Source organism: Cynocephalus volans, chromosome 4 (assembly GCF_027409185.1).
Source record: "Cynocephalus volans isolate mCynVol1 chromosome 4, mCynVol1.pri, whole genome shotgun sequence".
Taxonomy (NCBI): Eukaryota; Metazoa; Chordata; class Mammalia; order Dermoptera; family Cynocephalidae; genus Cynocephalus; species Cynocephalus volans.
Window position 1 is genome coordinate 86,458,357 of NC_084463.1, and position 21,435 is coordinate 86,479,791.

General features: G+C 34.7%; 1 protein-coding gene across 2 annotated transcripts in view; it reads left to right on the forward strand.

Annotated features, from left to right (window-relative positions):
- NOX4 (NADPH oxidase 4) overlaps positions 1-21,435 on the forward strand; it is a 158,742-nt gene that overhangs the window by 119,704 nt on the left and 17,603 nt on the right. Inside the window, exons 13-15 of one of the 2 annotated variants that reach the window (XM_063094259.1) lie at positions 12,745-12,826; positions 19,450-19,569; positions 21,226-21,334. In XM_063094259.1, coding sequence (XP_062950329.1) covers positions 12,745-12,826; positions 19,450-19,569; positions 21,226-21,334 — 311 coding nt within the window. The remainder of the gene's footprint in view (positions 1-12,744; positions 12,827-19,449; positions 19,570-21,225; positions 21,335-21,435) is intronic. The other variant, XM_063094260.1, reaches the window with a different exon arrangement.

Sequence of the window (21,435 nt, forward strand, 5' to 3'; positions counted from 1 at the left end):
TTGGCCAAGATGTTCATTATTTAAGAACAGAATATTCACTGCATGGTTGGTTTTGATAGGCTTCAAAGGACCATATATTACATGGCATTAATTTTGTTTGCCCAGGGTTTTAGGTTTGAACTTCATAAAAACATAAAAGAAAACCTCCAGTTTCTTTGGGTCCTGGATAAAATTGCTTATTCCTTTGTTGTGTACCTAGGGGATATTCAGCTTCTGCACAGAAGGCAGGAACTGAATTAATATCAAGCTGAGCCTTGACAACTTCGAGGTGTTTCTTTTGTTAAATGCCAACATTGTTTTTTTAAAAAATGCATTTGCTGTGACAAATGAAAATATAACATTTTTCTTAAAAGGTGGATTATGGAAAGCTCAGTAGCAATAGTGTGTTTATCCAGAAATGCCTCTATTATTTGCTTTCACTTTTCTCAAACCTTTTTTTTCCCCGTTCAATTTTTGTTGTTGTTTACCCTCTGTGGCAATAAAACAAAATGTATATTTTATAAGAAAGCCAGTTATAGACATTGATTATTTGATGTATTTAGAGTACAAGGAGTATGTGTTCTTTCAAAAGCTGATTCTGATTTTTTTAATAGTATGTTTAATAAGTAGGAAGCAGAATAGTATCACAGGAATAGAATTTTATCACTCTGCTTCCCCTGAAAATGAAAGAATCCATAAAACAATTAGCCTTTGTGTAATACTGCATAGTCTACCTTTAGATCTTACAGTGTTTAAAAGTGCCAGGTGTTGAGGGATGCAGATTGTGTATGACCTGCTGCGTTTTTCTCTTATTATGTAATCCTTAGGCAAGAACAAAGTAAAGGGAGGTAGGAGAGAAAAAGGAGTATAGTATTCTCTCGAGAATCAAGCAGTATGATCACAGTTGAAAGAACACTGGCCTGTGAGTTTTTTGTTTTGGGTTTTTTTGTTTGTTTGTTTGTTTGTTTAAATCTCTTTGCCTCCTGCTAGCCATGTGACCTTGGGACTGCCCCCCACCCCGGCTGTCTGGTTTTGTTTTCTCACCTACAACATACCTAATTGAAAGAGCTGTTTCCTCATGTTTCATCTCATTATTACTATAAAACTGTATAATTCTTTTCAGAAAAAATACATTCTAGAATATGAATAATTTAATTCCACATGAAGTGAGAATAATAATAAATACATTTTGGTAGAGTTGAGAAAAATCTTACAGGAGTGTTGTGGAAGATGTATGCCAAGTACATGATTGTTATGTTGTTTATCTTTCCATCTCCTATTAGTGTCCTTGTTCTTTTCTTAGCTCTGATTGCACGTACATTGTGCTCTGTGTTCTCATCTTCTGAAAACTGCATGTATCGACTTGATTTTTTTCCTATAAGACAAAGTAAGATTCTTTTTTTAAATTTTATTTATGTATTTATGTATTTATTTATTTATTTATTTGTAATTGCTTTGACTTTGCCTTTAATATTTGTGTAAACAGTAGTTTTATATAACAGAACATGCAGCTGATTGTTTTCATTCTTTTAGAATTGCAGACTGTTTTCATTTGAATTTTGACACAGAAGATTTGCCTGTATCTTTAATAAGAAAATATTCTTGCTCCTGCAACTAGATTTCCTGACTTTTCAGGAATGCCTTTGATGTTGCTTTGAAAGCAGTATTTTAAAATAGCAATTATTGTTATTCAATACTGAGTTACCATGGTAATAAAGAACATTCACTTGATTTAAACAAACATTTCAGAAAAGGGAAATTTATGCTCTATATCTTTCTAGTTGGTATTCGTGTACTTTAAGTGTGCCCTTTAATTCTCACTTTTTGAAGTAATTTGTTTTCCTAAGATTAATGTGTGTGTTCCTTTTCCTGAGGAAAATAAAACATCAAATTTTGACAAACCATTAATTTCTTTGAATTCCTATGAGTAATGCTCTTCTTTCCCTCTTTAAGTAATTTTGTAATTACATTTTACATCTTTTTTCAAGTAGCTGTAATGGTATTGTGATTCTTTTGCTCTCTTGGCATTTCTTTGTAATAAGCAGAGTTCAGTACCATATGATAAGAATTTCTTTTACACATAGTGTGTGACAAATATAGGTACTCTATAAAAGTTTGCTGAATGAGTGAATAAATGAATAAAATATGATTTAATTGATAACGTTCCTACTGCCCAAAATATTGTTCTTACTCTCAATTTTAAATTCTCTATCATTAGAGATCATTAATATATAAAAGCCAAAGCAAAAATATTCACCTCATCTAACACCATGGATCAGAAAAACTTTATTTTTAAAACCTCTCCATTTCCTTTGCTTTTTATTACTAGCACATCCAGACAAACTCAGCTGTTTGTTTTCCTGAATTCTCAGTGCATACATTCAGCATTTATTTATTTGTGGCATATGTATCCTTTGGTAACACATATGTCTAACCTATTATGAGACCTTATTAGCTCATTGAGAACCTAACTTGTTGCCTCACTTTTGGTATGTGATTAATAAATGTTGCTGAAAATTAACGTTTTTGATGTTCACATTTCATGTTTATATATTTAAGTAGTCTTCCTAAATGTTATGGGGAAATTAATTTGTACCTTCTTTTTGAAGCAGTGTGTGTGTGAGCATGTATGTGCACACAGCTGCATCCACGTGGTGGAAGAGCGGGCAGTGCCCCATAAGTTATGATTTGGGGAGTGTGAATGACAACTACCCTTGAAAACATATCCATGTGTGGTAGTCTGTACATCTGTGCCCTGCATCTGTCTTTTTAAAAATTATTGCTTTTAGATAAGTACTATAAATTAAAATTCAAACAAAATATAAATATTAAAATTCAAATGAGATATAGATAAAAAGCTAATTTCTTTTTTCTCTTAAATCATATCCTAAGGCATATTCATTCTTGTGGTAGTGTGCACATTCAAGTTCTATATCTATCTTTTTAAAAAATATTACTTTTAGATAAGTACTATAAATTAAAATTCAAATGAAATATAAAAATTGAAAATTAAAACAAAACAGATAAAATTAAAAAACTATTGTCTTTTTTTGTTTGTTTAATCTCAAGTCCTTAGGCATATCCCCTCTTTTTTTATTTTTTTGATTGGGAAGGGGATTGCAACCCTCAGCATGGTGTGGTCTGCACCATGCTCAGCCAGTGAGCGCACCGGCCATCCCTATATAGGATCTGAACCCGTGGCCTCAGTGCTACTAGTGCCACACTCTCCTGAGTGAGCCACAGGGCCAGCCCCAGGCATATCCATTCTTGACTGGTGTATACGCTATAGACTGTAGACTTCCTACGTATATTGTAGTCAAAGTTATCCTGCACCTTACAGAGACTGGAACTCAGTGGGGATGATAAGGTCCCTGAGAGGCAGGTGGCCAAAAGGCAGCTCTTAACTGATAGTGGGCATGGTTACTATAATGGGCAGCACAGTTGGAAGAGTAAACATGGTGGATTGACCTGTAGAGAGAACTTTGGTATTTTATAACTTATCATGGTGTTCTTAAGTCTCAAATAAATGGACAACCTAGAAAAATCTTACCTGATTTGTATAAGTAAAATAAAACTCTAGGATTGGTGAACAGAGGCATGTCATGAATCATCTCAATAGACAATTTCAGTTCTTCATCAAATTCCTAGACTTGAACCAATTCATATGTTATGAGGCCTTTTAGTAAAGGGACGGTAGGTCCCTTTGAGAAAGCACCCTTTACATGTTAAAAATTAAACTGTAAAATCATCCTCTTAGCTCTTCTCAAGGAAACCTGCAGCCATTTAGCAGAGTGACTGTACATTGGAGAAAGGGATGTACCCAATTTTGGAGGAATTGAACATTGTCTCTAAGTGACACTATTTCCTGAGGAACCAGAACATTACTGTAGTCAGCCAGCAACAGTATGGGTTTATGGGAAATTAATGGAGTTTTGGCTTGATTCTGTCACCATAGGACCAGTTGGGTTCCAGAATCCATCCTATGGTTATTTCTCCAATTCCAGAATGCATGATTGGAATAAACATACTCTACCACTGTTGGAATCCCCTTATCCATATGATCTCTTTTTTCTCCCTCTTTTATTTTGTATTTTTTCCTCTTAATTTACTTTAGATGTTTCGTACTTTCAGAGAAGGAATCTTTTCTATACTCTGTCTTCCATTTTATGACTAGTCTTAAATTTACCTATGCATCTATGCCATTGTTTCTTCTTTAACTCCAATAGTTAGACCCCATTCTTTTGTATGTGTATAAAAATTGTGAAGTGTGACTTCCAGCTCCAACCTCATTAACTAGACTTTACTAGTCTTTACTAGCTTAGTTTCTCCCATCCAATTCACCTTGTGGAGAGAAGAATGTCTTTGGGAACTATTACTGGATTTTTGTGATACACAGTGGGGTGAGTAGAAAATGACTAAATAGAGAAATGAGAAAGAGGAATTGTCATTGGAAGGGACTGAGATTCACTAAAATATTTTTTTTTAAAGAACAGAAGGTTGAGGGTAGGGAGGAGGATAGGAAAGATAAGATATGAAACAGGTATCTGTCCTTTCTAACTTGAAAGTACAAGCTAGAAAGGTGAGGAAGCTGCCTTCTACAGAATGTTGAGATAGATGATACGTGTGGAAGGATTGTAGGGGTGAATCTCTTCACTCCTATCTACTTTCCTACAAATTAATGGTGCTCTTTGAGCAATGCTATAAAATTAGAACTGCTTTGTTATTATTTTGGATTAATAGCTAATCTTTAACTTGACACTATGCACAGGGACCCGGCCACTCGAATCCAGTTACATTCAAGTTACTTTTTCTTATGACATTTATCTTCTGCTGCACTTTCTATAAATTTGTGTGCTACTTTGTCATCATTGGATGTAGTTTTCATAAAATAATGAATAACTTTTGAAGTATGTGTTGACTCATCCTCAACATATTTGTTTGTTTTCCATGTTCAGTGAAATCAAGGGTGAAATCTATAAGGTGAAATCCTCTAGGGTGTATGGCAAATATTGAAAAACATTTTATTCAAGTTACAGGTTCATCATTTACTTTCTTGAAAAAGGAGAAAAAAACTTAGCATCTTTCTTTTTTTAAGCATTATCTTTTTTTTTAGTTCAGTGCTGTTGAAATGACTTATTTTGCATACATGTATAACAAGAGTGTTCAAGCCACTCTGTGCACATAAGGATAGGTTGCTTAACCTCTATTTCCTATACAGTTTTTACATCAACCTAAATTATAATCTTCTACATTTTCTACTGACCCCACCACCTGAAAGCCTCATGGCTTTGTGCACTTCATGGGCTGCAACAAGGGCATGGGCCAACTGCCTAATATACCACGTGGCCTGCAGGGACACTTGCTTATTACTTCTGCCATCAGCCCAGAACAGATGGTGATACTTGTCCCAAGGTACATGTATCTAAAATGACTTCATTTTAACAATGAACACCTGCATATGCAAAAGAGGTGTTATTTATGTAACATCTGGAAAGGGCTGGCAAAAGAGAAATGATTTATTGTGATGTTTATTTTACATAACCATATGTACATGCCTCTGACCCAGTAGTAGTCAAAAACATGGCAGAAGCTCTCAGTACAAAGTGGAGGTCTATTAAGCCCATCTGTTGCAGGTTGGATTTGCTAGAAGCTGATGCTCAGATGTTGCTGGAATGCTAAATGCTAATTTAAAGGGATCAACACCTATGACAGTAAGGAGACCAAACAGGGATTGGGTGGAGAACAAAGTTGAACTTCTATGTAGGATCAGTAAAGCCCAGCCAAACTAGTGAGAAGATTTAAAGCAAATTTTGCTCATCAGAGTTGTCTGTGTAGGGCTGAAATATCACTGCCTAGTTCAATCATTGGTTATGAGCTGTTCTGTGAAAACCATTACCAGTGCACCCTGACGGAGCTGACAGCTGGAGGCTGCCTGCTAACAGCATGCTGTACAGCTGCACAACAAAATAAGTCTTTCACTGGAGAGGAGTTTGCGAGATACTAGTCTGTAACAACCACACCACCCCTAGCTCATTTTTAAAATTAATGTTTAATTAAAAACTAAAAGTCTGAGATGAATACTAAATAGAGCAGGATGCCAGGACAGCAAGCATAAACCAGAACTGTCCCAGGCAAACCAAAACATATGGCCTCACTCTCAGTGACTTTGATAAGATTCCCTCCTTTCCTTAAGCATAAATTCTTTAAGCAACTTGAAGTTGAAATTTGGCTTAAAGATCACTAAACTCATTTGACTCATTTGTCATTTGAGAAAAAAATTAAGAACAGAGGCAGAAACAGGTCAAGGACTCAGGCTTTCTGACAACAGGTTCAGTGTCTTTTCTTTTTTCTTCTTCCAAAATATTTTTCCTTTATTTAGGTACAATTGACAAATGAAAATTGTATATATCAAGCTAATTAGCACATCCATCACCTCACTTAGTTACCTTTCCTTGTATGTGTGTGTTGAGAATACTTAAGATCTACTTAGCAACAGTTTCTTTTCTATTATAACCTGTTGCTTCTAAGTATTGCAAACTGTATGTCTTGCTGCACGACTATGCCAGTTGTAAAGTTAGGCAATTGTATTGTTAAAGCAATTCATGACTAAAGCCGAAACATTTCATTATTTTATTAATACTAAGTTTCTATTTGTATTATCAGGGCTAGGGCTCAGACCCTTCAAACCCATTGTACAGACTGGGTCACCAGACCCTTCACATGCCAGCCTGGGTCACCAGACCCCTTACACACAGGTCCATGCTAGGTAATTGGGATAGATCCCAGGAGCCATTGACAGACGACATGAGCTCAGTCCTCAGCAGTAACATCAGAAACAGCAGCAGCAGTGGCCTCTCGGGGCATCCCGGTAACACTAACAGGAACAGCTTGCAGCAACAGCCTCCAGCAGCAGTAGCGGCCTCCCTGTTGTCCTCCCCAGGGGCATCCTGGGGTCAGGGGAGTGCGTAGATCAGAGACACTAGTCATTTATACTCAAGTCCATAACCCAGGACTCCTGGGTGCACATGCAGAATTACATTAGACAATAACCAAAGAATACCTGGGCACATGTGCCTATTTACATCAAACGCTCGGCAAGATTCTGAACATCTGAGAGGCCCTGACCATTTTCCTATATTTTCCCTACATTGTATGAGTAAAGAAAGATTTGTCACTTGGTATACCTTTTATCATGTGTACTCAATTATTGTGAAATAACCCACATCTTTTATTGCAAAATAAATGTAAAGTAACATAAATATTATAGTGCAATCATTTTACTGATTTTGTATAAAGGTCGAGTATGGGAATATCAGTTTCCTTGCAATACATTTCTAATACTGCATTGCATTATACCAGCTATTTTTAAAACTAAGTTTAAGTCCTTAGTGGGGCTATTTAATGTCCCTTAAGGATTTCATTTTAGCACATTTCGGAAAAAAAAATCTAAACTGGCAAAGAAATTCTATCAGTGTATATTTGAGCTAGGCATCTATAATTAACAATGATCTAGTGCATGTTACCAAATGGCTAGAAGAGAGGAGATCAAATGTCCACATCACAAAGAAATGATTAAGTTTGTAATAATGAATATGCTAAATACCTTGCTTTGATCATCACACATTGTACACATGTATTGAAATGTAACTCTGTACCCTACAAATATATATAATCAATATATTTCAATTTTTAAAAATTAAAAAAAATTAGAAATAAAACAAATTTAAAACAAACTTAAAAACTGGCATATTCAGTGTACTATGAGTATTAGGAGAAAGAGGAGAACATTTTTACCTATTAATAAAAATGTAACCAACTTCTTTTTTTTTTTTTAATTTTATTTTCTCGATATACATTGTGGCTGATTATTGCTCCGCATCACCAAAACCTCCCTCCATTCTCCCGCCCCCCCTTCCCCCCAACAATGTCCTTTCTGTTTGCTTGTCGTATCAACTTCAAGTAATTGTGGTTGTTATATCTTCTCCCCCCCCCCGGTTTTGTGTGTGTGGGTGTGTGTGGGGGTGTTTGTGTGTGTGTGTGTGTGTGAATTTATATATTAATTTTTAGCTCCCACCAATAAGTGAGAACATGTGGTATTTCTCTTTCTGTGCCTGACTTGTTTCACTTAATATAATTCTCTCAAGGTCCATCCATGTTGTTGCAAATGGCAGTATTTCATTCGTTTTTATAGCTGAGTAGTATTCCATTGTGTAGATGTACCACATTTTCCGTATCCACTCATCTGATGATGGACATTTGGGCTGGTTTCAACTCTTGGCTATTGTAAAGAGTGCTGCGATGAACATTGGGGAACAGGTATACCTTCGACTTGATGATTTCCATTCCTCTGGGTATATTCCCAACAGTGGGATAGCTGGGTCGTATGGTAGATCTATCTGCAGTTGTTTGAGGAATCTCCATACCATTTTCCATAGAGGCTGCACCATTTTGCAGTCCCACCAACAATGTATGAGAGTTCCTTTTTCTCCGCAACCTTGCCACACCAGTTAGGATGGCTAACTAACTTCTTTTCAGGTTTTTTTTTTTTTTTTTAATAGGGCAATACTTTCACCCTTTAGAGATATTTTATCTGATATTTTTTCCTTGCCCATGATAATCTAATACTTAAAGTAGTTAAAATATTCACTTCCATAGTGGAGACTATAAAGGGGAAAATAGGGAAGGGGGATCACCAAAAGGAAAACAATAACTTGGAGCTGGTAAAGCCTGTCTGACAAGGTCCCTCCAGCAAACACCAGCTCTTTCTTAGGCTGTTGAAAAAACCAATCAGATGGCTGTTATCACATCTCTAAAATGCAAAGGGTTTTTAGGTCATAAAATAATAACATTAATTGAAGTCACTTTGTTTTGTTTAATTTTTTCATTTTTCTTTTTTTTCTCAGCGATACAAAATTTTATTTTCTTGTCATCATGGTAATATATTTGCATACTGCTTTTTTGTTGCTGTGCAAATTCTTATTGTATTTGGTATATTCTGTATATTGGGGAGGATTAGAGATTGAACATTTTTCACAAAGCAAAATATGAAGAAACCCAGTCACAATAAAAGTCACAATAAACCCATGCACAAAATAAGTTCCAGTTAGAATGGAAAAGTTCCAGTTAGTATTTCACTTTTCTCATCTTTGTTTTTAAATAATTAAGTGTATTGTCCCACAATTGATTGTCCAGAGAACCCATATTAATTTAATTGTGTGCAATATGTCATCCAGGTCTGGTAGCCTCAGAATCCTTTTGTTGATTGAATGACAGAAAGGAAAAGTAGGCGGAAAGTCTACAACAGCTTGTGTTAATTAAGATATATTTCCTGCTGGTAGAAAATCATGTTCAAACATTATCACATCGTTAGTCAGCTCAACATAATATCACTTTTCAGAAGATTCTCTGGTTCTTTTCAGTGGTTTTAATGAAATTGTTCTAAGAAGATCTGTGAAAGAACTGAGCTCTCGGATTTGGGTAACTGTGCCATTTTCTTAAGAAATAGCTTGGGCCTGCTGAGAAAGCATATTATCTGGTTTGACATTTTACTGCAAGAGAATAAGTAGCATTTTACAATTTTTGTTATGTAACAAAGGAAACATCAAATTATTTTGGTCTTTTCCTCAGAATCAGATAAAGAATGAGATGCTAATTAAATAATTGATAAGCAGAAATCTGGGAGACTAAAAGAGGACTTGTAAGAATTATAAACAATTTTTCATTTACTTGGTTTTTCTAAAGACAATTTTTATCATTTATCTTTGTTCATATAATGGAAAAATAAGTCAATATACCTTTATAGGATAAAATTAACTGTTCACCTTTAAGAATTTATGAATATAATGATAAAAATAGAAATTTTTAAAGCAATATAATTTTAAGATACTGTATATATATTCTGTTTGTGTATAGATGAGCTTTTTTTTGACAGTCATGCTAGTTATTCAAGGGCTTTCATTTATGTTCCCTTGATATTCAGATTAAAGCATGTTCCAAATGGAGGAGTTTCAATTATAGAGTTCTTCATGGTTTGGGTACTTTTATAAGTTCCCTCTTTTATGCTGCTTTTGCTATATGTTTGTGTTTTAGTCCTTTCAATACAATGTCATCTCCAGAGATTTTTTTCCAGGTTTACACTCAAATATTCTTTGTAATTTTATTAAAAAAAAAAATGATTGCTGAGTAAAGAATGTATTATATTATGATTGTGTGCATCAAGAATTCTGATTTTTGCTTGCTTTTCAATGAGTTTGGGAGTCATTCAGTAAACTTTAGTTTATACTTATAGCTTCCAAGGAATATTATGTTTAATATAGGTGATTGAACATTCATTACCTGATATGTAAATTGCTTGTTTGTTTTTGGGTTTTGGCTTTATTTTTCAAGAATTTCTTTAGGAAAGAGCTAAATAGAAAAAATAAAATAAAAAAGAATAAACACTGCAAATCATTCATTTAATGAGTGCTACATAAATTGGGAAGTGTGCTGAAATAAATATTGTTTATAGATTAAAAATAACAGTATATCTGTCAATAATACAATTTCTTTCTTTTTTTTTTTTTAATATGAAGAGTAAGTATAACAAAAGAAGAAAAACACATGGTGCTTTTTTGGATCTCAAGACTTCAGAGTACAACCTCCTCTGTTTGGGGATCTTATTCATTTCTCCCCAAGTGTATTTTAAGAACTGTCAGAGCGGTTAAAACCAAAATCAGAGTACAAGACAGTTTAATATCTGATTCAATATGTTTTAATAAATAGGAAGATAAGGTGTGCATCCTTCTTCTCAATAACATTTTGTGACCACTTTGCTTACAAATGACTTAGCATCTAACTATTCAGTAACTGGGAACTGCAGTTGTCATCAAGTGTAGCTTTTCAGTATTTTGTGGAAATTGCTTACCTTCGGTTACTGATGGATTTATTGCAGCATGGGAACTTTAGTTTTATACTTTTATCTCAGTTTGATTGTGTGACTCTGCCAAGGTTGGAGTACGGGTTCCCTTGGTTTTCATGGTTGATATATGACCAGTTGGTCTCTTCTAAGAGTCATCATGATTAACCTTCACAGTTTTATTTTTATAGTAAAAATGGTATTTGGAAGTATTCTTTCAACAAATATTTATCCAGCACTTTAATATGTATCAGATAACATTCTGTATCATGGTAGAACAAAACCCGTCTACTAGAAGGAGAGAGATGGGTACACAGACAAATACATAGAACAATAAAAAACAGTGTGATAAATTCTGTGAAAGTGTAAGCACAGGGTATATTAGGAGTACAGAGTAGGACCATGTGTTACAAATTTGGCAGGAGGAAAGAAAGAATAATGGAAGGATCAAGGAAGCCTTCCCATAGAGATGACTCCAGAGGTAATGAATAAAAATATAAAAATATACGATAAAAATATAGACCTAAAATATAGGATCAGTATTAGAGTGATAGATTACTCTGTGCCGTGCAAATAGCTATGCAATATAAGTATATCCAAAGTAGCACCGAGCATTAGTCCTTTCTCCATAATCACCTATATTCTTTCTTTTATTTTCCCCTTTTCCTTTTCCCCTTTCCCTCCCTCCTTACTCCTTCCTTCTCTTTCTCCCTCTCTCCTTCATTATGAACTTCATATGCACTGAAGTTCATTAAACCACTTCTTAGTTAATGACCTACTGTCATCATTGGACTCTGCTAGGCCCTCATTTACTCATTCATTCATTAATCTATGATACATATGAATGAATACATATGAAACATTACCAGTTACTTACACCTACCCTTTTGCATCTTATCTATTTCATCCTTCTACACTGTAGGAAAAGATAACCATTGTCATGAATTGTGTGTAACATTCCTTTTATCATTGGATTGCTTTGTCTCATACATTATATATCTAAACAATGCATTGCTTAATTGTTTTTCAACTCAATAAAAATGATATTCTGCTGTATGTAACCCACTGGAATTTTTTCCACTTAATTTAAATTTCCACTCAATATTATATTAATGATTCACTACTTTTTATTTGTAACTGAAATCATTCAGTTTCACTTCAAGTAATATTCCATTGTTTGAATATAGCACAAATTGTTTATTCTGGTGTCAATGGGCATTTGAGTTATTTCCATTTATATTATTATGAACAGTGCTGCTATGAACGTCTTCTTTTTCTTGCTGCCTAAAAAAGTTTCTGCAACATATATACCTGCAGAAATATTGGACCTTTATGGTATGCAAAGATCAAACTTAAAAAGTAATGCCAAATGTTTTCCAGAGTGATATTACCAATCCGCATCCCCACCAGCAATGTATAAGAGCCTATGTTAAGCTGCATCCTGTCTAACAGTTGGTTTTGAGACTGATTTCTGTTAATTGAATGCCATGTAATGTGAATGCTATCTAGTGGTGTGTGGTTTTTATTTGCACTTCCCAGGTTACCAATGAGATTGTGCGTTTCTTAGTATGTTTATTGTTCATATATGTTTTCTCTAGCCTTTCAACTATAAGATTTTATTAGTCTCTACTAATGAAAACCTGCTATTTCTATATGTGAAGAGATTGCAATATTTTAATTGTAAGGACATATGTAGCCAGTAATGAGAAATAGACATATGTTTCAGTAGTACATAAGATGGTGGTTAAATTTCTAATAAAGGATGCACAGTGAAAATGAACAAAAGATAACAATAGGAAATAATTCCATTTTGAAATTATTTTTATGACTTTTATTTTTTCACAGGTTGATATTTATTTTTCTTTTAACAGAACGATTCCGAGATTTACTACTGCCTCCATCTACTCAAGACTCTGAGATTCTGCCATTTGTTCAATCTAGAAATTATCCCAAGTAAGCAAGAGGAGTTTACTGTGTATGGAGAAGGAAATGGACAGGGTGCTGGGAGAGATTTGGGTGGACAAAAACAAAATGTAATCTTTTTCAGGATTTCTAAAAATCCTGCGTAACCTAACCTAACCAACTAGGGCATCCCCTGCAACATATTGGTTGAGCTCTTCACCACTAGGTGGGAGAGGAAAGACTTGCTCCCAAGAGCAACCCAGGCGTGACTGAGGAGCTGCCTGAGAGTGCAAACAAGAAGCTTTCTGCATCAGTGTCTGGTCAGACTTATTTTGCTTGATGCTCTATGAACAGGAATAGATATTTTGTGGGTGATCCCTCTTCTGGTTTTCTATTTTCTGTTCTTTAAATGCAAGATTCATTCATGTTGTGACAAGTGGGTTTCAAAATAATCTCAAGCTAGAAACATTTTAAACAATTTCTATATATTTCCCTTTATCATTTTCATAACTGGGGGGAGTGAAATCTGACCCTTTCTTACATGAGGCAGACCTTTTTTTCTCTTAGATGCTGTAAGTGTTCTTACTGGAATATGTCTTCATCTTCCTGAAGGATAAGAAATACCAGGCCTTTTACTATACACCCCCTTCCCTAAAGGCAGATGCTGGACTCTTAACCCTTTCTGTGGAATCTTGGATCACTCTCTAAGAGTGTCTGACTCTTTTTTCTTTACTAACTAGCATGAAACAGGCTAAATGGATAAACTAATATCTAAAATAGAAAAGGAAGATCACTAAGTTAAAGACTTAGAGTTTAGTTCACCTAAACTCTATTTCACCTATTTCACATATTTCACCTAAACTACTCACTATGCTAAATGGCTCATTCTTTGATTGCATTGGCAGGTTATTTAAGTATTCACCAAACTTCACTTTCTGGGAGAATTCTCCCCCCAATACTTAGCTTTAATAATGTTTACTTAATTCTTATGACAAAAATAAATATAGAGTTCTAATTGTCTTGCTTATGCATTGTCTCAAATATTAATCTAGACTTGATCTTCAGCAATAGTCTTCAATCCCCTCAACACACAGAGACATGCATATGCCTAAACAGCCTTGCATGTACACATTGCTCTTCACGTACATGTTGACTAGGAGCGTGAATGTGCCTGAAGAGATTGATGCATGACTATCAGTGTTTTTACAGACAGCTGCTGTTTGCAGAGTATGATAATAGTGCCTGCTTTTCTGTCTCTTAGTCATGCTGTCCACTTGACACCTTTGTTTGAAGAGGAGAGTCACAGTGGTTTCTCCAATGGCAATTTGTTTGCAGCTATTTCCCCAGGTTTCCTTAACTGTACTGTCTTTCAGGTATCTTTGGTGTTAGATTCCTTTTGGGGGTGCTATAAATAATTGCCATAGGTTGGGTGACTTAAGCAATAGATATTTATTTCTCACAGTTCTGGTAGCTGAGAAGTTTAAGACAGATCAAGGTGACAGGAGATCAAGAGGATGGGGAGGACACTCTTTGGTTTGCAGACAACTTTCTTCTCATTGTATCCTTATATGGCAGAGAGGAAAGAGAGAGGAAGCCAGTTGTCTCCTGTCTCAGTCTGTATGGGCACTATTCCCATCATGAGGGTTTCAAACTTATGGCCTAATTACCTTCCAAAAGCTCTATTTCTAAATATCCACAGTGAGGATTAAGGGTTCATTATGAATTTTGGGGTACACATGCATTCAGTCTGTAGCAGATAGTAATGATTTATTTATTCTAATCTTTAACAGAGATACTACTATGTGATGATCCTGCAGTGTCTAAGCCTTGGGACAGATTTTTTTTTGTTTGTTTGCGCCTGTGAATTAAAAGAATAAAAGTCATCCATGTTATCATGCACACCATATTCTAGCAGTTGAGAGTGCAGACTGAAGCACACTGCCTTACTGGCTGATTCTGTGTCCTAGGGCAAACTACTATCTCTGTGTCTCAATTCCACCTGTATGAAAGGGGATGAAAATGATACCTAATACCCAGGGTTATTATAAAGGTTAAACAAATTAACAAACAAAATATTTAGAACCAAGCTTGACAAGTAACAAATGCTTCATTTTAGCTGCTAATATTATTTATTATTATTTGTTTAATATTGCATATAGAATTAACTTAGATTTGCATGTATCTAAACACCTTAGGGAAATAGATTTTTCATTGATCTGGAAGGATAACTCTATTTCAGGATACTTTTGTCAACTGCCCTTATTAATATCTAGGAAAGTGCTATTTATTCAATATTTTTAAATTATTGCTAGAGGCTACTGTGAGGCACTGCTTTGGAGACCAGTTAACATCTTTATGAAGTTCAGTTTCTAGACTATCAAATGAAAACATACTAATTAAAAGTTTCTGGGTCTAAATGATATTTATATAAACAATCTGGATTAAACACATTTTATTTAATAGGTACTGCCATCTTCCTGTTTAGTGCCTAGTTTGGCAGTAGAATTTTATGATCCATGACTGGGAAAGAGAGAAAATAATAGAATTCTGCCTATTTGTGTGGTGCCTAGGGAGTGCTGAGTTGGTCCAGGGAAGGGCATAGCAGCAAAGACTCTGAGCATATAAAGAATGCCCATGTAAAGAATGTTAGGGTAGGGGAGGAGAAAGTTGAAGTAAGGGCCAAATCAATAAATAGGAGTAGGCAGAGATTTGTGTATATCTAGCCCTGATTTAATTTTGGATTATCCATGGTTTGGAATCCTCTCATTTATTCTCTCGGTTATAATCTCTGTCAGATATACTCATATTTATTCATTATTGCAGATAATTGAAAGTCAATGAATTTGTAATTTTGTCAAAAAATTTTTTTAGAAAGTTGAAAACTTGGTCAAATAACTAGAATTTGTTTCTTATATTCACAACAAAGTGTACCTATTTACGTTGAGATTTTCCCCTCACTTTTCTGGTTGTTTTACTGACTTATTAGACATAGACTCTATTAGTGAGAAATATATTTTAAGACCTAAAATATGGGTTAAGAAGCAGTTTGTTTTCCCTATATTATGTAGTGTTGCAGACTGATATTTACAGAGAATAACACAACCAACATAGACAGAACATACCATAGCCAACATAGACTCACTGTACACTGGCTAATGTAGGCTGCGGTTATTTGGATTTGGGGCAGAGTCTCTAATTAGTCAACATACTATCCCTCTCATCTTCAGCATCTTGCTATCAAACAACATCTAACAAATAATGAAATATGGAAAAGTGTGTTCTTTATTTAAGAGAAAGATATTCATGAAGAAGAGAACTGACTAGTTCCTGAAGAGATTGTGTGTGCGTGTGTGTGCGTGCACGCGCTTGCACACACTTAAGAGAAAGCCATTTAACAAACGTTACCTGCAGTGGTGCTAGGGAACGTTATTCTAAAATATAATAATGTTCATTAATAACGTTCTTACATTTGTGAACTCTCATTTGACCCACTGACAAAGCCAGGGACAGCCATTCTGTTCAGAATGTGGTTGTAAATATTGCTCAGTGAAAATTTTCAGAGCATGAATAGGTGTGACAGTTGTCAGAAAGTGACAGTGAGTGGAAAGAATAAAAGGAATGCACACTTAATACAAAATACATGTTGTTCATTTATAGGTTGGAGGAAAAAAGGTAGAGATAAAGTAGAGGTTTTATTGCTCATTCCTTACTGGTGTGATTGTCATTGACTCTAAAGAATTTAAGTTTACAATATATTTAGACTAGAAGGTGGTTAAAATATTCTCTTATTTTTGTAAATAAGGACATGTACAATGGTTGAGGACATCTGGCATAATTTTTTTCACAAGTGAATTGTAGCTATTTTCGTAATAAAGCCAGCAAAACATGACCCAATACCTTTGGAAGCTTTAATCATAGTATTTTAAAAAATACTGTGAAAATACAAAAATAAAATATTTCTACTTGGTTCCTACAAAAATCAAGTTCTCTGAGCTGCCTAATATCAGAACTGTTTAGAGAGAGGAATATTATTTATGAAAAAATTCAGAGCTGTTCCTCCTTTGGCTTGGTTTGCTGCCAAAGAACAACCTTGATTGTTCGGGCAATAAAAACAATGTCCCAACCCAATCTCATTTCCAATGGACTGCTTAAAAATGGCTTCAAATGGTTATATTGGGTAATATCCTTAACTGCAAAGCCTCAGATGACCTTTCCACATGTCATTTATTCTCCAGCTTATCTTCCTTTCTCTCCTCTAACAAAGTTTAAGTTCCTCTTCTAGAGACCCCCCCCGACCTCTTTAGTGGTGTTTGTTCAATCTGTATTCTGTGATGTACTTGCCATCTGAGCCAAGCTAATTCAGCCTCCCCTTCAAGAAAGTTCTCAGAAACTCAACCTGAAGCTTCTACTTAATCTCGTTAGACTGAACTGAGTCTTATGACCACCACCATTTGTAAGAAATTGTAGGAAATGCAGTTTTTGGCCTCTCTTTTAGAATTTTTTTTTCTTAAGTGGGTAGATTACCATAGCACCACTCCAATATTGAGAGTTTTGCATTAAAGATGTTTTAAAATAGACAAATTTTTAAAAAATTCTGTTTAACACATTTCCCTACTTTGTTTGACTGTGATATACTTTTTCCCACTTGTAATATTATTCTGTGAAATCCCTTTTGAGAAATACTAGTACAATTAATATCTACTTTTTAAAATTGATAAAGATATTTTCTTAAAATAATAACTTCCTCCTCAGATTGTCTAAGTAAATTCTACTTCAATTTGCATGGTATCAGTGTGTTAGGGGAGAGGCAATAGATAGCTAGTGTTAGGAAACAAGATTTCAAGAAGTATTGGTTGTTCTTTTTTCTTTATATAGTTGAATTAATTTGTAGCTGATGAATATCTCCATTGAAAAAAGGAGGTTTACCAACTCATTAATATTACTCAATAAAACAAAATAATTTTTAAAATGTTAATGAATTCTGCTTTCAAGGGAAAAACACTTAAATTTCAAGAAATATGTATATATTCTTGGATGGGCCAGGGAAGAGGATCCCTCCTTCTCACAGAATCCTCTTAGCTTCACAGTCTTTCACAGAGAATCTTTTCATTAGTTATGAACTGAAGTTTAAAAAGGTGTCAAGCTGATCTCATCTGCACTATGTTGTTGCAAAACTTTGAATAGTTACCTTTAATATCTGTGATCTCTTCACATATATAATGATCATAGTAACATAGCATTATTTTAAAGATCATGTACTAAAATACGGAGAAAGTCACAGCTCATAAATGAAAGTCAGTATACTTTGCACATTAATTAGATTAAATATGTAAAAAATGGTTTAAGTAGTTTCTCTTTCTGCCTCCCTCCAAAAACCAGGTCTTGCCAAGTAATCAATTACTAGTAATTTCATCTTTAACCTTCCTCCAAGAAAAGCAAAATTTTGTCCCACTGTGTACAAAAAAGAATTTCAAAAAAAAAAAAAAACCCAGCTGATCCTCTAAGGTACTTCAAATTCCTATCTACGTTTCCATTCTCATACTAAACATAGTTCTTTTCTTACATCGATGCCAGACCTCTCAAATGGTCTGGCAGTGCGCTGTAGGCCCTCACTGATGCCATTAACAAAAAGCATTTCTGATATTTGTTTGGCTCTCAACAATTCTCGTCAGGCTTTTCCTGCATTATCCCATGTTGTTGATCGTTTTGTACATATAGGAAATCAGGTTTAGAGAGGAAAAGTAACTTGTCTATGGTCCCACCCCTAGTAAATGACTAGAACTTTGAATTCTAGTTTTTTTTGCCCAAAGATATTTCAAAACATGAAAAAATAGCTGTGTGGGGAATGGGAAGGGTGTAGACGGGTTTGTGTGGTTTGGAAAGCAAATGAGGCGGAAAGGGTCCAGTGGCCAGAAAACAGTCACCTGGCCAAAAGAGACGCAAAGAAGTCTGAGAAATGCAGTGTTTTGGTGGGACCTCGCAACTCTGAATAAAATTACTGTCTGTTACTAAGTAAGAATGGGAAGATTAATATTGAATGAACAACTAGCCATGTCTGTTGTAGTTAAGAAGAATTTCACACACACACACACACACACACACACACACACCACGCACACACACAAATACATGAGCACAAGTAGAGTAAGTAGAGCTTCCTTTGTGATTGTTCTTCAGCTGTTTGTATATTTATGAACCTAATTAGGACAAGAGAGCAGCAGTTTTAAATTCTTTTCCTTCTTTCTATGATTTTTCTCTTCACATCGTAAATGTTTAAGTAAATATTTCCGCTACTGACCCTGCCATCAAAGGGGAATTATTTTTTGAATATAGACACAGTAAAGCATTTGGTATTTTAATTTAGCCAAATATAGTATTACAATATGATCAGAGCTTTAACTTGTCCTTAGCTATTCGGCTTGGTCGACATTTCTCTACACTTTTGATTAATGTTTCTCTCAAGAAAGGAATGCTTGCAAACAGGTGGACTTACTTTAATATTGACAGTTCATAAACAAAATTTCTTATTCCTTTAGGCTTATCACTATGAGAAACAATGAAATAAGGCCTGAGCCATCCCAAAGCCCATAAATTGAATTCATCATGTTTGCTACATGCTATAGAAAATGAATTTAACATTTTATTTTTCTCACCTTTGTCTGCCTTCTCTGCAGGCTGTATATCGATGGTCCATTTGGAAGTCCCTTCGAGGAATCACTGAACTATGAAGTTAGCCTCTGCGTGGCTGGAGGCATTGGAGTAACTCCATTTGCATCAATACTCAACACCCTGCTGTATGTCATTTTGATCCATTTTGTTACTCCAAATAGAGAACTGCCAATATTTCAGATATCTTTCTTTGTAGTATGAAATAATTTCTTCTACTCATTGTCCAAGGAGTTCCATTTACTAGTTAATGAGGGGAATAATTTGCTCCCAGCGTGCTGTTTTTGTAAAAATATGTCAGGATCACAATTATGCCTTCCTCCGTCCTTTTGCTCTGTTAACAGTCAGTCACCACCTTCCTTCAATTCTCTACCTCTTCATCAGTGGTAAGTGGCACTACTCATTCATTCATCAACAAATATGTTGAGTACCCATGTGCCAATCAGTTTGAAAGGTGCTGGGACTACTGCAATGAGTGAAAACAGCATCCCTGCCCTTAAAAAAGCTTACCTTCTAATGAGGAAAGTGAAAAATAAAGCAATGGGAAATTTATAAATAGAATCTTTTAAAAATATATTAGAATTTAAAGAAGACAGAATAATGGGATATAAAAATCAAGGACTGGTGGCTGTCCAGTTAGTTCAGTTGGTTAAGGCATGATGTTAGAACACCAAGGTCAAGGGTTCAGAAACCTAAACTGGCCAGCCACCAAAACAAACAGAAAAATCTAGGGCTGGGTTTATAGTAGAAATATGGCCAGGAAAAGCTTTTCTGTGAAGATGATAAATGAACACATTATTTTTTGGTTTATTACTTAGCAAATTTACAATGGCCAAAAGAGAAGAACTTTAAAAGGTGATATTGCTTAACCAGGAAATATTCCTTCAGTTATTTCAGCTTCAAAATTATAAGCAAAAGTTAATTGATTATTAATATTAATTGTTGTGAAAACACAAAATGACATCAGGAAGTTACTCTCAAATCAATTCCATTCACTTTTCAAGTAGACACAATTTTCATTAAAATCTGTTTTATGGAGTACCAAAAAGAAATGATAAGTTGAAGCAATGTGTTTGAATGTTGTTTTATTTCTATTTTAAATGCTAGATGTAAATTTGAGAATTTGTGGAGGTTCTTACAAAAATAACCATATTCCAAGTCAGAAATCATTTGTTTCTGACAACACATTACAAGTTATTTGGATACCTAATGTTATGAAAAAGGAAGAACATTTTTTAGCTTCAAGCCTACTTCATAATTTTAAATAGGAATCCAGGCTCAGAATTATAAGTTGCTGGAATCACAACCATACTTGGTTGTGAAATTTCTTTCTTTAATAATTATTAAGAAGGGGATAAACAACCAACTTTTTGGAATGGTTTTGGTTCATTTTTCTTGGAAGTTAGGGCAAGACCAAATGATATTTGGAGCCCTGCACAGTGACAGAATTCACAGAAAACAGAACTTGTTTTTCTGAGATACAGGGGCCAATATTATTCTGACCCAGGAGTTCAGTTTATGACCTTCAACTGGAAAGATTATATGCATATGATATTCACAAGTATAAACACAAATTTATAATGTGTGCCATGTCTTTGAGTCAGCATATTGCATACTAAATTCGTTTGTGAGTTATTGTAAGTGCTATATCAGATGTTAGAATATAAATGACTGATTTTCTATTGCTTGCTTTCTAATGAAAAGCAAAGTTTGAAGAATATAGGTATTCTTCAGTTTTTTTTGTTTGCCATTCTTATCACTATCGCTTTATTTTAATTTTAAAGGGATGACTGGAAGCCATACAAGCTTAGAAGACTGTACTTTATTTGGGTGTGCAGAGACATACAATCCTTCCATTGGTTTGCAGACTTACTCTGTGTATTGCATAACAAGGTAACATTAGGATTATTTTTAGTTTTGCAGTTTTTTAAATTAAAAAATAGTTTTTTTCATATTACAAAAGGGATAAATGCTTGCTGTAGAATAAAGTACTT